A 13,963-nucleotide genomic window follows, 5' to 3' on the forward strand; every position below is an offset into this window, starting at 1 on the left:
GTTACCACCAGAACCGTCGTTATCCAGTGTGTATCGAGAACATAACAGCTTGTGTCTCGTTGTGTTGCTTGTGTGCTCGAAGCGAAGCATCACGAGTACGGTCCGGAGTGGCGTTTTGCGGTGGAGAAAACCATCGCAGAGGTCCCGTTAGAGGTTTGAGCGACTTTTAAATGCATAATTTATTGCTTTTTCCATTCTAACGTTAGATTAACTACAGCTGCCCGATCTCATCGAGGTCGAAGCGTATGATCGATCGAGAAGCATTCGAAATTGCTCACCAGAATCTGCCTACTAGCAAGCTACAAGCTGTCCCAGTCTCTGACAGCATCCCTACCTGTGAGGCTCAAGCCACGTCGTCGACGCCACAACCGGAGCGATCTCAAGTACACTCCACTCTTCAGAATACGAGCGTCAATACCACGACCCGGCCCCTTCGTGACACCAGAGTCATTCATTAATTGGAGCCCAACGCGGGGGAGGAATCCACCAGGTTTTCAATGTCGCCACTGCAAACCTTACGTCATGGCCAGCTTCTCTCCGACGGGAGGCATCCAACATTGCTACACCATCTCTCAGCATCTCATGTTGAGTTGCCCACACTGGGCTCTCTCCCGTTGATCCGCTCACACTGGCCTGTCTCGCCCATGCCAAGCTGCCCACACCGGGCCATCTCCAGTTGAGCTGCTCACACCGGACTCTCGCGTGTCGAGTCCCGGACTGTCCAAGATTCTACGGAATACGCGCCGCCGGTTGAACGCCTTTAGACAGCCTTGAGACCGGCTGTCCACAGGCTCCTGTTCGGGACGCCGTCCGGACATCGTGCGTTCCCCAGGCAGAACAAGGACGCGAAGATCGGCTGCCGACTGGACCCAACTCAATGTCTCTCCTTTGGCCCCGTACCGTTTCGCTGCCGTATCGCTCTATCGTTGTCCTGTCGCCGCTCCGCTCCGCTCCGCTCCGCTCCGCCCTATCGCCGCCCCGCTGCCGCCATGTCTCTCCCATCCAAGTTCATCCAAGGCGTCGACCGTTTACTCGGTGCCCTATCCGAGGGGACCCCTCCCGCTATTAACCGGATTTTATCTGGTCTAATTACTGGCGGCCAGCGGGCGTTCCCGCCAAGAAAATGGGACTACGAGATCGGTTGCCGCCTAGACTGGGCGCATGTTGGGGTCCGTAGGGTCCATCTATAGGCGAACATAAACGCCAAATATAGATGGATAAGGGAGATGGCCTGGGCCGACTTTGCCGAGATGGCCCCTGGCCAGAAATTTCCCCTTCTCGTCAGTTCCGTACTCGCCACCCTATAAGTACTAGGCCGCGATCGTAGGACTTGTCGTAACTAGCCGCGGGCTTTCGACCAATTTCGACGTTTCCAGCTCCGATTTCGAACGTTTTTTTCCCGTTTTCTGGTCCCCATAATGTCGCCTCCTCACCAGTTCCGCGACGGCGTTGGTCGTCTTCTTAACGCCCTGTCGACCGGGACTCCCCCGGCTATTCACCGGCTGCTATTTAGAACGCCCTCTGGCCTACGTGCGTTCCCCGGCCGTAATAAAGACGCCTATATCGGCTGTCGTCTCGATTAGAATAAGGGCATTCGCCGTCTGCATCTACAGGCTAACGCCAACGCCAATTGCCGTTGGTTTCGAGAGCGGGCGAAGCCCGTATTTAAGAAGAAAAACCACGATCTCTCGTGGGCGGACTTCGAGAAGACGGCGGCCGATAGGCCGAATTACGAGACCTTCTTAGCCTCCCTACGCCATTAGTTAATGGCTAATTACCTTACGAAAGCGGGGCCCTTCTTGGGCGAGACTCCGGCTGCCCTAGAGCCTAAGGGCAAGAAGGAGAAGAAGACCAAGAAGAGGAAGAACGGCAAGAAGGCCTGAACATCATTATCTTTCTCTCCCGAATGCAGCGGGATCTCTTAAGGCATCATCAAGGAGATAAGAATACGACAGTTTCCATCCGCCGCCGTTTCGAAAATTTTACACCAGCATCGCATTGTACCAGCAATTCTACCCTCGCGTGTGTCCGCACCTTGACGCGGCGGCGGCGACGCAGCGGCCGCAGGGAGGAGAGGGGCAGGGAGATGGCGAGCCACCGCGAGGACTTCAGTGCCGTCGCCGGCGAATACTACATCTCGCGCGTGACACGCTTCCGAATTTTGAAGGAGCGCGCACGAAGCGGCTCCGGAGGAGGGAGAAAGTGGGTGTGGATGTGTCGAAGGAGATGAACACGGTGTGGTACGCATGGGAGTGTACGGCGGAGGAGGTGAGAGATCTTCCGCCTTAGTTCGTTCTGTCCGTTGTTCCTGCGCGTACTGTGGATGAGACAGTGGAGAGGTGGGAAGAGGAGGGCATGGACGATAACGACGACATGTGCTTGGAGTAGCGGGTGCGGAGGCCGCTGGTTCCTGCTTCCTTTCGACTTGTAGTATAGTTATTGATACCACATTTTCTGTCGGCGCAGATGGCTATCGGTACGCTTCCATCCTCTTTCCGTCTCGAGATGTGCCTGAAAGCGGCAAGTATTTGCCTCTCATGCGCCTTTTGGACAGCTGTGAGTTCGCATCAACAGCGTCAGTCATTGCATTGATGAAGTTGCTGCGGCTGAAGTGGTTGATAAACCTCTTCGGAAGCAGTGGTCACCGAATTCTCTTTCTTTCTTACGACCATAAGCTTAGCAACATGTTTTTTGAAGATAAAGTGAGTGGAGTAGATTGTCACACCGGTTGAACGATAATTGGGAGGGCTTTAGTAGGTCACTGTACTCGAGTTGCGTCACTAAGAGTGCCAACATGACACGCCAACTGGACGTACTTAAGCACATTTCGAAAATTGACCGGAATGCCTCTCTTGAGATAACAGGGACCGTGGCGGTTCAGGCGTCACGCTGTTCGGAAGGATCCTGAAGTGATGCTACCGAAGTAAAGACATCGTTGGGACAGCTGACGAAATGAGCTGGTGATCAGTAGGCTACTGTAGCCGTGAAAGTACACGATTCTAGACGTTGTAACGACCAGGAAAATCAATCTTGTTTCGACCACTACGCAGCAGCATCAACGTCACGGCTTATGCTGCAGTGGTGGCGCCTTATCTACGCAGTGTCTGCTGCTTTGCCGAGAACAGAGTTTCTTTAGGCGATATACCTGCGCTACTGGAGGCGCACCTGCCTTAACAGCGGCCTTAACCTGCATGACGAAAGACATCAGCACACCAATGGACTACCAGTCGCACGAAAGCACATAGGACAAACCATGGTCAATATGAACGTGTTGATTCATCACTAAAGACCACTCAGCATCAGCGCCATTCTATGATGCTAGGGAAGAAGACTTTGAGAGGCCAGTAGCTATCTGATGCTGCCGAGGAATAAAGGAAGCTCTATGACAAAAGAGATGATAGCAGTTGCCTGCGTCGTAGCACCGGCTGTCTTCATTAAAAAGAGACAAGAAAAATAAACGAAATGCTCGAAAGCAACCCATCTGAACTGCCACCCACCAACCTTATCCTCGAACTCCCATTACGCCAGGTCCCCGCAAAAGCGCCGCTACGCGACTTGGCTGCTTGCATATCCGTTGATCCAAACGAACTGGGCGTTTCTATTCCAACCATACCATGACCTCGTTCACCATTCATACATCTCGGCTCATTTAAAGCAATTCACCCTCACCGCTACCATTGTCTTCATCGTCATCTTCATCCCACTCGACCTCCTCGGCCATCTCTTCAGCCCTGCGCTGGACCTCCTTCAATCCGCTCACCTCTTCGACCCAGCCCTTCTCGTTCAGCGCGCGCTTGATGAAATCCCAGCCCTCGCTGCGGTAGCGCTCGACGATGCGGTCGCTGCAAGCGCTACAGCAGTCGTAGGGCTGGCCGCGGATGGACAAGTTGCTGAAGGACGAGAGGAAGCCGCGGATCTGGTGAGGGACGAGTCCGAGGGGATGGTCGAAGGCCGGCTTGGCCGACGACGAAGAGGCGACCTTGGGGTCGTTGTCGGTGGAGGGCGCGGTCGGTGCGGGAGCATGGGCTCGCAGAGGATGTTGCAGAATGCTGACGAGAAGCTCGACGAGCATTGCCGAGGCGATCGGCGCGATTCCGGGACGTGTGACTGTGCATTGCTGGTCGAGCGTGGCATCCTTGAGTGACTGGAAGTTTGATTAGTCCGAGCTTTGATCAACCACGACGACCGAAGTGACTCAGAACTTACATCGGCAGGAGCGACCACGTCATTGCAGAAATAACAGCCCATTTCCTCCTCGCCAGGCCCGCCAGGCTTCAATCCGTGCCTCATAACCACGAACGTGTCGAAACCGAGCGCCGCATTCATTACGATCTTTCCGGCAGCCTTGCCCATCAAGGTCGGCAGCCATCTGCTCTCGCGGGTATCGAGAAGGAGGAATATCGCATCGTGCTCATCAATCAGCTTCTTCAGTGTCTCGAATTCTTCCTTCGTTTTCTTCTCATCCAGGATCGGGTGGCCAGCCATCGGTACTGACATGACGTGGCCGACAGAGTCGACGCCGGGGTAGATTTCCTGTAATGCTTCCGCAGCCCGCCAGGCCTTCTTCGCGCCACCTTCAAGGCAGTCTTTAAAATCAAAGAGAGGCTGCCGTACAGGATTCGAGAAGCTGACGGTCGCATTATCGACGAAGGTAATCTTGCGCACTCCCCAGCCCATCAGATTACGAGAAACGTAAGAACCTAACGTTCCGGCGCCCAGAAGCAAGCACTTGGTATTCTTGACAATATCCAGGTCGATTCCTGGCGCTATGCGCCACTTGATGAGCTTCAGGTTGAGGTCCACGGCTTGATCTGCGAGACGTGTAGGGTCCATGTACGCTGACAGGTCGACAAGTCGGCTTGTCAGCTTTCCTGCCTCATTGCGTTCCCATCCGGTAACCTTGGGCATCTTCGGGGTCTTTGGGCGAGACGAGATGCTGTCAGTGGATGTTTCGAGGGAAGTATCTACCGCGATGCCCGCTGGCTGGGGCGACTTCAGGTTGATGATGATGCTCTTGGACGTGTCGCGCGTCCGGTGGGTATCCCTGTAACAGAGAATCTGGACATCGTTGAGCTTCCACCGCTGACGGATCAGGACAAGTAGGTTGCGCAGCATCCATCCGGGGTTATTTTCGTACGTCGAGGGGTCAGCAAAGCAGACGAAACGGTCCTGCAAGTTCGCGTTGTTGAAGAATCCCTGCTCATACGCCGCAAGCGATCCGATATGCCAGGTGTAGCCATACTCTTCCATCATACCCGGAGTCTGGGGTGTCTTGGGTCGCCCGTCCTGATCGTCGTTCTCATGCTGACCCTTGTCATGCTGACCCGGGATATGCTTCAACTTTTTGGCAAGGAAAAAGCCATGCTGGCGCGAGTCCACGCCGTACCTCCAAGTCTGGACCGCATCCACCAAGCCTGTTGTTTCAGCCGGACTAAGCTTAGGAACCGAGCCGGAGGACTTCCACGGCGGGTCGGAGTGGATGGCGGGGAAAGCGAAGTGGTACGTGAACTTGTACTTCTTCAAGTCGGCGAAGGAGATGGCGGAGAAGGAGGCGAGCAGAGAGGGGCACGAGTAAATGGTGCCGTCGTTGATGGCATCCCAGATCTGAGAGGAGGCTCAGTAGTCTTATTCTCTCCGAGTCTGAAGCTGTGCGGACTTACGATGTGGCCGGCGCGTTCGATAGCTTGGGCGCGGTCGAGGTTCTTGTATGCTTCGATGGTGTTGACGTTCTTGAGGATACCTTCGGCGCGGTAGTAGCCGGCAGGAGCTCTGCGCAAGGGAGCTCGGGTCAGCAGGGGAGGCAAGGTGCAGAGCTGGGGGACTCACTCATCGGTGGTGAGGGCGGAGCCGAGGATCTGCATGCGCGACGAGCGCTCCGGCGCGTCGGTCGGCCTGATCTCGTACAGGCCCAGGATCTTGCGAGCGCTGTCGTCGAGCTTGTCATGGTTGATCTTCAGCGAGGCCAGGGCGGCGTAGAAGGCCAGCTCGATGTCGGAGGACCACGGCGCATACTGAACGGTAGCCATGATGAGGTGGGTGCTTTGAGAGCTGCGCAGAGCTCGGGAGGGCGCTCGAAGTAGTGCAGAGCGGAGCGATGCGTCAGCGCCTGGTCAGGATCTCGCGTGGGCATGTGCCTGCGTCAAGCGGGCTGACGGTCTCGGAAAGCGGCGTCGCTGGGGTATCAGTATCAGGCACGCGGATTGGTGTGGGCAGATGATGTAGCTGCGCCCGCGTGGAGGGGCTGGGGGCCGTGCGCAACGAGGGTCCCACGGTCCCACGGTCCACGGTCCCTCTCGCTTCCTCGCGCCTCCCAAGCCAAGCTCCCGCCGACGTCCATTTGTTGCCTGATCGCTTTGTCACTCGTCGCCCACCATGCTTATCGGTATCTGCGGTGGTATGTCACGCTTCCATCCAAATCCTGTCTGTCCATGCCTCTCGTCGTGCTACTTACCGTTCCTGCTCCTCCACGTCGATCTTCCCAAAGCGTTCTGGAAAGGTGGAAACGTGATCTGCGAGGGTTTCACGCATCCGTCTGCTCTTCTTGCTCGACCGAAGCTGGGAAAGGCCTTGGACGCGTCCGACGCGTCTTGTTGTAGCAGTCCTCCCGCGCCGTCCCATCGAAGCCCTCCGCAGAAAATTGAGCAGCAATCCTGACGCGCACTCAGGTATCTGCTCGGGCAAATCGTCCATAGCGTCCTACTTAGTAGACGAACACAATTTCAAACGCATCAGACTGGCACGCACTGCTTCTACACCCGCCGTTGAGAAGTCCGCCTTCAACGCTCACGTGCCACTTGACACGCCCCCAAACGAGCACAACGAACTTTGTTTCCAAGATGTTCAGAGTCTGATTGACTTCGTCACCAAGAAGTGGCAGGACCGCTGGGTCACCACGGACATCTGGGATGAGGACGTCGTCGATGCCTTGTTACGGCGCCCCTTCTTCCTTCTGGTGAGCGTGGATGCTCCCGTCACCCTACGGTGGGAACGCTTCAAGGCACGGTGAGTGTCCGGTTCGATCAACGAGTCAAAGTGGCCGTCGTCTGACCCTATCCAGTTGCGCCACCTCCTCTCTCGAAGCCCCCGACCTCTCGTCTTTCGTGCTCCGCAATGACGCCCATCTCTATTCCCCGCCCACACGCCTCGCCTCGCTCCTCCACCGCGCCCAGCTGCGCCTACTCAACAGCAGCCCCTCCCTGTCTTCCCTCCGCGCCGCCCTCGCCGCCCTCGACCTCCCCAACGAGTCCCGTCTACGGCCAGCGTGGGACCAGTACTTCATGCAGCTCGCGTCGCTGGCGGCGCAGCGCAGCAACTGCATGAAGCGGCGGGTGGGCTGCGTGCTGGTGCGCGAGCGGCGGGTCGTCAGCACCGGGTACAACGGCACGCCGCGCAAGATGCGCAACTGCAACGAAGGCGGCTGCCCGCGCTGCAACGCCGCCACGCCCGGCGGCTCGTCGCTGGCCACGTGCTTCTGCCTGCACGCCGAGGAGAACGCGCTGCTGGAGGCGGGCCGCGAGCGCATCCGCGAGGGCAGCATCCTGTACTGCGACACATGCCCGTGTCTGACCTGCAGCATCAAGATCACCCAGGTCGGCATCTCCGAGGTCGTGTACAGCCAGGCGTACAGCATGGACGTCGACTCGGCCAAGATCTTCGAAGAGGGCGGGGTTACGTTGAGGCAGTTTGTCCCGCCGAGGGATGGGCTGGTGGATCTTGGGGAGCTGGATGTGAAGCGAGCTTGATTTATGGTCACACAGCTCCACGGCTGGCTGGGGGCCCGGGTAGGATACAAAAGTTTTTTTTTTTTGGCGTCCTTCATGGAGTTTAAAGCGAGCTGAGCGCGAGAGTAGAGTCTTGTCGCGAATGAGAAGAAAAAGTGTACCTATTGTCGTATGCTGCCTCCAATTTTCACGGTTATGCTATGATTCGTAGACAACATCAGGTTGTTCCGTGGAAGTAACTCTCATATCCGGCTTTCGTTGGATTTTTTCCAAGCTTGACGACAGTTGATTGCTGATAAGATGGCTTTACTTATATCAAAGACTGCCTTATTTGGCAAGAGAAGCGTAAGGCTGTTGAGCAATCAATGTTGGCGACATCAACGAGGAACGCAAAAGAGTGGAGGTCAAGCGATTGATAACAAAAAGACCAAAAGTGGAAGTGAAGGGATTCGTCGGGGATGATCATCGCGGCGGGACGGGGCGATTGCGGACACGCGACGGGCACACGGGCTGCAGGGTCTCGCATCCCGTCGTTTTTTCACCGTCTTGTCAGCAACCTCGACTCCATCCACTAATAACATGCGTCGCAGAGCCCACGCAATCTGAACACGCATGTCTCCACGTCACAACGCTGTAGCCTGTGAAGGATGCCATCAATCATCTGGCCCCCAATCTCACCAATCGTACGACAGTCTCCCTCGCCAATTGCGAAGCCTCACGGTGGGTCGACTGCTTGGAAAATGTCTGGCCCGCTTTTGTGCGGCTTCTCGCACATGTCGCCCCTTACGAGTAATGGCCCAGCGACACGCGACGAGGCCACCTGCTCATCGCAACTTCACATAACTGCCCCCGCTCGCCGCCAAAACCTCTAGCTCTTTAGGCGTCGGATGGGGGCAACCGGGCTCATTATCCGTCGGATGGCTGCACTAGGTCAATGATATTTAGGGCGTATACCCTAACGCTAGCCTCCTGAGGGGCCCCGCAAAGCCCCGCCCGTCAATCCTTCTGCACCATGCTTACCCAACGCCGAGGGCTGCTCTGCATGATCGGGCCTGGAAGCGGCACATTCACTCCATGCGGCGGATCCCTCAATATTCTGATAAGCAGCCTCCACTATAAAGGAAACCCGTCCGTCCTGCCCTCCACCTCTCTGACCCCAAGCATTTTGCTTAGAGATACCCAAGTACACGCCCACGATGAGTGTTGACTACAAGATTGACTTCACGGTAACATACATACAGCCATCCAAGGCGTGTGTTCTTTGCTGACACCCCATTCAGACGTTCAACAATGTCATCAACAACAAGTTGAAGTCCACGGCCGAGACCAGACATGCAATCAATCCCAGCACCGAGGAGGAGCTCGCCGAAGTGCCCGTCTCCACCAAGGAGGACGTAGAAGAAGTCGTCAAGAACGCCAGGGCAGCATTCCCCGCCTGGAGCGACCTCTCCTACGACGAGCGCGCAAAGCACCTCCTCTCGCTGGCCGACGGCATCGAGGCCAACTCGCAAGCCTTCCAGGACCTGCTCGTCAAGGAATCCGGCAAGCCCGCCCAGACAGCCGCCATCGAGGTCGCCATGAGCGTCGGCCACCTGCGCGAGATCACCAAGCTGCGCATCCCAGAAGACGTCATCGAGGACACGGAAGAGCGGTCCGTCGTCGTGCGCCACATCCCGCTCGGCGTGGGCTGCGGCATCGTGCCGTGGAACTGGCCGCTGCTGCTGGGCATTGGCAAGGTCGGTTCTGCGCTGCTGACTGGTAACACCTTCATCTGGAAGCCGTCGCCCTTCACGCCGTATAGCGGCCTCAAGCTCGGCGAGCTCGCCGCCCGCATCCTGCCGCCCGGTGTGCTCCAGGTTATCAGTGGTGGTGATGACCTGGGCCCCATGCTCACCGAGCATCCGGGCATTGACAAGGTCAGCTTCACTGGCTCGACTTTCACCGGCAAGAAGGTCATGGAGAGCTGCAGCAGGACTCTGAAGCGAGTCACGCTCGAGCTGGGCGGCAATGACCCGGCCATCATCTGCGACGACGTCGACCTCGAGAAGGTTGTCCCCAAGGTATGGCATATATCTCCACCACTTTCCCATTTCATCCACACTGACCATTGACGCTACCTTAAATAGATCGGCACCTTCGCCTTCCTCAACTCCGGCCAGATCTGCATGGACATCAAGCGGATCTACGTGCACGAGAAGATCTACGACCAGTTCCGCGCCGCGCTCGTGGACTTCACCGCCAAAAACGTCAAGACCGGCCCTGCGTCGGATCCGGACGTGCTGGTCGGCCCCATCCAGAACAGCATGCAGTACGAAAAGGTCAAGGACATGTACTCGGAGATCGCGAAGCAGGGGTGGAACGCCGCGCTGGGCGGCGCCGTGCATGAGCGCAACAGCAAGGGTTACTTCGTCCACCCCGCCATCATCGACAACCCGCCGGACGACAGCCGCATCGTTGTTGAGGAACCTTTCGGTCCCATCGTGCCGCTTCTCAAGTGGAGCGACGAGGCAGATGTCGTCAGGCGCGCCAATGACACGAAGATGGGCTTAGGCGCGAGTGTTTGGAGTGCGGATCTCGAGCGCGCAGGTCGGATGGCGAAGAAGCTTGAGGCGGGAAGCGTGTGGGTCAACACGCACTTCGAGCTGGCGCCGAATGTGCCGTTTGGCGGCCACAAGTGGAGTGGTTTTGGAATGGAGTGGGGTGTTGTGGGTATGAAGGGATGGTGCTATACCCAGTCGATGTGGACGAGGAAGGCATTCTAAGGAAGTTCGATGTTGCCAGGGAAAAGAAGAGAAAATTGCGCTTGTTGCGGAATCAGATATCCAACTATACGTTGATCGAAAGAAGAAATTACGAGCAGTCCAGACATCCAACTCCATCTCATTTCTCCTCCGCCTCTGTCCGCCCAATCTTCTCCACAAACCACCTCAACGCCCTCACAACCGGTCCTTGAAATAGCTCATCCCCCTCCGCCAATGCGATATCAAAAACATGGCCGGCCCCTGGAACCTTCACAAACTCGACCTCCACTCCCTTCGCCTTCGCCTCCCTCTCGGCCCTCTCCGCCAGCGCAAACGGCGCGAACAAATCCTCCGTGCCATGCACAAAGCACGTCGGCGGGAATTTCCCCCCCGCCGTCCTCCCAAAGCCCCTCGTCGGCTCCAGCCCCGCCACTATCTCCGCGCTCAACCCACCAGAAGAACTCTCTTGATCTCCTCCACCCTCACCATCCCCACCCTCAACGCACCCCCGCAGCCACGTCCCCTTCTTGATCGCGTGGATCATCCACGCCGAGCGCGGCGTGCCCAGGTCGGGCTTCCCGTCGACGAACATGGGCGGCGCGGCTAGCGGGACGGGCGACTCGGCGTGGACGCGCGCGCGCAGCGCGGCCGGGGCGTCGGGGACGCCCGCGAAGGCGGCGAGCGGCGCCGTCCAGAACGGGTCCGAGAGGTACTTGACGCCGTAGAAATCCAGGATCGCCGCGGGCGGGTTCGGCTCGTTGCCCTTGTTTTCGTGTCTCCGTTAGAAAAACTGCTTGTGTGTATATATATATCTCATTGAATCGAAGGTTTTGGCTAAAAAAAAAAAAACATTACTCACCAACTCCAGCGCCAGCATCCCCCCCGCCGAATGCCCCATCGCCCCCACCCTCCCCACGTCCGCCACCACGCCGCTCGTCTCGCGCGCCAACGCTTCCGCCATGCCGCCGCCCGGCGCCGCCCTCCTCACCCACGCCAGGCAGTCGCGCGCGTCGGCGACGGGCCCGTCGCGCAGCGAGACCTGCGGGCACAGCCGGTACGCGGGCGTGACGACAATGACGTCGAGGGTGTCGGTGAGGTGGGCGATCTGCGAGGGCGGGATCATGGCCGTGGAGCCGCTGGCGAAGCCGCCGGCGTGGAAGACGAGGACGACGGGTTTGGGGGCGGGGGACGAGGACGAGGACGAGGAGGACGAGGAGTAGTGGATTTGGGCGGGGATGGGGGTGTTGGTTGAGGGGTCGTGTTTGTAGGGGAGGGTTAGGGTGGGCATTTTTGGGTATTGTTCTTGTTGTTGTCGTTGGAATGGATGTTTGGGTGGATGATAGACGGGATGGCTGGGATCAGTGACGATGTCTGTCTGTTGTGACGAAAAGCGATGAGCAACGGGCTATTTAAGACTGGCTAAGCCTCGGAGGGCCAAAGCTTAAACACACAAGTATCAGGATCCAGCGGGCTGTTGGTATGGCGCGAAGCAGGCACGGTGAGTGGATTGACGGCGGCCTAAAAAGCGCCCCCACCGCACGCCTCGCGCTCCTTTCGCTCTCCCGCACCCCGCCCAACACCGAGCCATTACTATGTACCGTACTCGCATCGGCGAATCTGCAACCCTAAACTCCGCCGTCCTACGACACGCCGATGATCTCGCCCACGACGCTCTTGAAAATACCGTTCGGGTCGAAGTCCTCGCGCACCTTCTTGAAGCGTGCCAGATGGTCCGGATCGAGGTTCTTGACCGCCTGCTTGAACACATCGCGCGTGTTTTTCGTCCAGTGCGGGCGGCATGGGAACTCGTCGATTAGAGTAGTCGCCAGCTTATGATCTAGTCTGTGTTAGTCTGCATGTCGCCCCAGTACAGGAACAAAGAAGTGAAGGGCTATCCGCAACGTACAAAATGGCTCGTTGAACCTCAACCCATCTCCCACCGTCGGTTTGAAGCTCGGGAAGTCGAACATGATGGCGCCCTTGGTCCAGTCCGCGCCGTCCGACGTGCCGTACGTGACCTGCCCGAGGAGGTCGAAGTAGGCCTTGCCGAACTTGATGTTGATGCCGCTGCGATACGTGCTCGTCATGACGATGCCCTTGGCCGCCTCGTCGTCGAACGCCTTGCGCACGCGCTTCAGCACCGCGTTCGCCTGCGTCACGGGGAACGCCAGCTCCAGCGTCAGCCCGCGCAGCCCGTAGTCCCACTCGGTGCCGTAGCCCGGGTACAGGCCGCCGATGAGCACGTCGTAGTTCCAGCCGTACACGGGCCACGACAGGATCGCCGAGTCCGTCGTCTTCTCGCGGAAGTTGGGCGGCGACCACAGCGAGAAGAAGAGCGTTTCGGCCGCGATGTTGGACGATGCGAGGTACTTGCCCGAGTTCAGCAGCGCCGATGCCGTGTCCGCTTCCGCTTTGGTCACGGAGAAAGTCGACTGGAACCCTTCCTGGTCCGACGTGTTGGACGGCACCGGGTCGTAGTAGCGATAGTGGAATTTGCGCAGGTAGGGCCACCACTGGTGAAGCCATGTCAGCATCTGGCCGCACGTCTGAGGAAAGTAGTACTTACCCAGAAGTTTGCCGTGGCGTACGGGCTGATCAGGCCGTAGATGTCCCCGTCCAGGACGTCGTCCTCAAGCAGACTGGCCGAACGTGAACTGTCAGCATCATAGTCCCTCACCACCACACCAACAGCAGCGTGCACATGAACTCACGTTTCCTGCTTCGCATACACCTTGAAATCCGGATAGATCTTCACCTTCAGCCGGGCAATCACGCCCAACAGCCCCAGACTCGTGCTCGCGGCCAGCCACTCGTCGCTGCCCTCATCCCTCGCCACCACCCTCAGCTCGCCCTTCCCGTCCACGACGTGCACCTCCTCGACCCCGGCCGCCACCATCGAGTCCTCGCGCAAGCTGCTCCGGTGCGCGCCCATGGCGACGCTGCCGGCGAGCGTGATGTTCCAGTTGACGAGCGTGTAGCCGACGCTGGCGCCGCGCGCGTGCAGGTACTCGGCCAGCTGGAAGAAGGTCACGCCCGCCTCGATCAGCACGGAGCCGGCGGCGGCGCCCTCGGCGAGCTCGAAGTCGGAGATGGCGTTGACGAACTCGGTGCGGATGACGACCGTCCGCGGGTCGTCGGCGCACATGGTGTCGTACCACATGTGCCCCTTGCCCGACGCGCGCACCGGCGTGCCCGCCGCCGCCGCGTCCGCCACCAGCGACACGATCTCGTCGACCGACGTCGCGTTGATGACGTCCGCGACGGCGTTGCAGGCCGGGTGGCCCGGCCCGTCGAAGGTGTTGTACGGCGTGGCGGCCGTCGCCGTCGCCGCGCCGAGGGAGGAGGCGAGGAGGGGGAGGAGGGGGAGCTGCTTGAGGGGAGGCATGGCTGGGGAGGTGGGATTGCCGAATACAGCGCTGTGGGAGGGAAACGGGTCGTTGTGGACGCCCGAGGCAGGCGGGTTGGGCGGACGAAGGGCGGGGAGGGAGAGAAAAGAGAGAA

The 13,963-nt window shown here is 58.5% G+C and overlaps 4 protein-coding genes across 4 annotated transcripts; 2 read left to right on the forward strand and 2 right to left on the reverse strand.

Moving 5' to 3' along the window:
• Window positions 1–3,649: 3,649 nt before the first annotated feature.
• On the reverse strand, window positions 3,650–6,026 carry ATG7 (Autophagy protein 7; the record flags this gene model as incomplete). The annotated part of the gene is made up of 4 exons (XM_066780958.1): window positions 3,650–4,144; window positions 4,207–5,604; window positions 5,661–5,769; window positions 5,827–6,026. The coding sequence occupies 4 exons, from the start codon at window positions 6,024–6,026 to the stop codon at window positions 3,650–3,652; spliced, it is 2,202 nt and encodes a 733-aa protein (XP_066628904.1).
• Window positions 6,027–6,372: 346 nt separating this feature from the next.
• Window positions 6,373–7,742, forward strand: DCD1 (Deoxycytidine monophosphate (dCMP) deaminase; the record flags this gene model as incomplete). Its single annotated transcript, XM_066780959.1, has 3 exons — window positions 6,373–6,394; window positions 6,708–7,002; window positions 7,190–7,742. The coding sequence occupies 3 exons, from the start codon at window positions 6,373–6,375 to the stop codon at window positions 7,740–7,742; spliced, it is 870 nt and encodes a 289-aa protein (XP_066628905.1).
• A 1,175-nt stretch (window positions 7,743–8,917) lies between these two features.
• SLS55_009562 (uncharacterized protein) lies at window positions 8,918–10,483 on the forward strand (the record flags this gene model as incomplete). The annotated part of the gene is made up of 3 exons (XM_066780960.1): window positions 8,918–8,947; window positions 9,002–9,781; window positions 9,848–10,483. 3 exons carry the CDS (start codon window positions 8,918–8,920, stop codon window positions 10,481–10,483), a joined length of 1,446 nt encoding a protein of 481 aa, XP_066628906.1.
• A 1,619-nt stretch (window positions 10,484–12,102) lies between these two features.
• Window positions 12,103–13,847, reverse strand: SLS55_009563 (uncharacterized protein; the record flags this gene model as incomplete). Its single annotated transcript, XM_066780961.1, has 4 exons — window positions 12,103–12,299; window positions 12,369–12,975; window positions 13,029–13,116; window positions 13,174–13,847. 4 exons carry the CDS (start codon window positions 13,845–13,847, stop codon window positions 12,103–12,105), a joined length of 1,566 nt encoding a protein of 521 aa, XP_066628907.1.
• Window positions 13,848–13,963: the final 116 nt, after the last annotated feature.

This window comes from Diplodia seriata (genome assembly GCF_021436955.1).
Source record: "Diplodia seriata strain FDS-637 chromosome Unknown scaffold_10, whole genome shotgun sequence".
NCBI lineage: Eukaryota > Fungi > Ascomycota > Dothideomycetes > Botryosphaeriales > Botryosphaeriaceae > Diplodia > Diplodia seriata.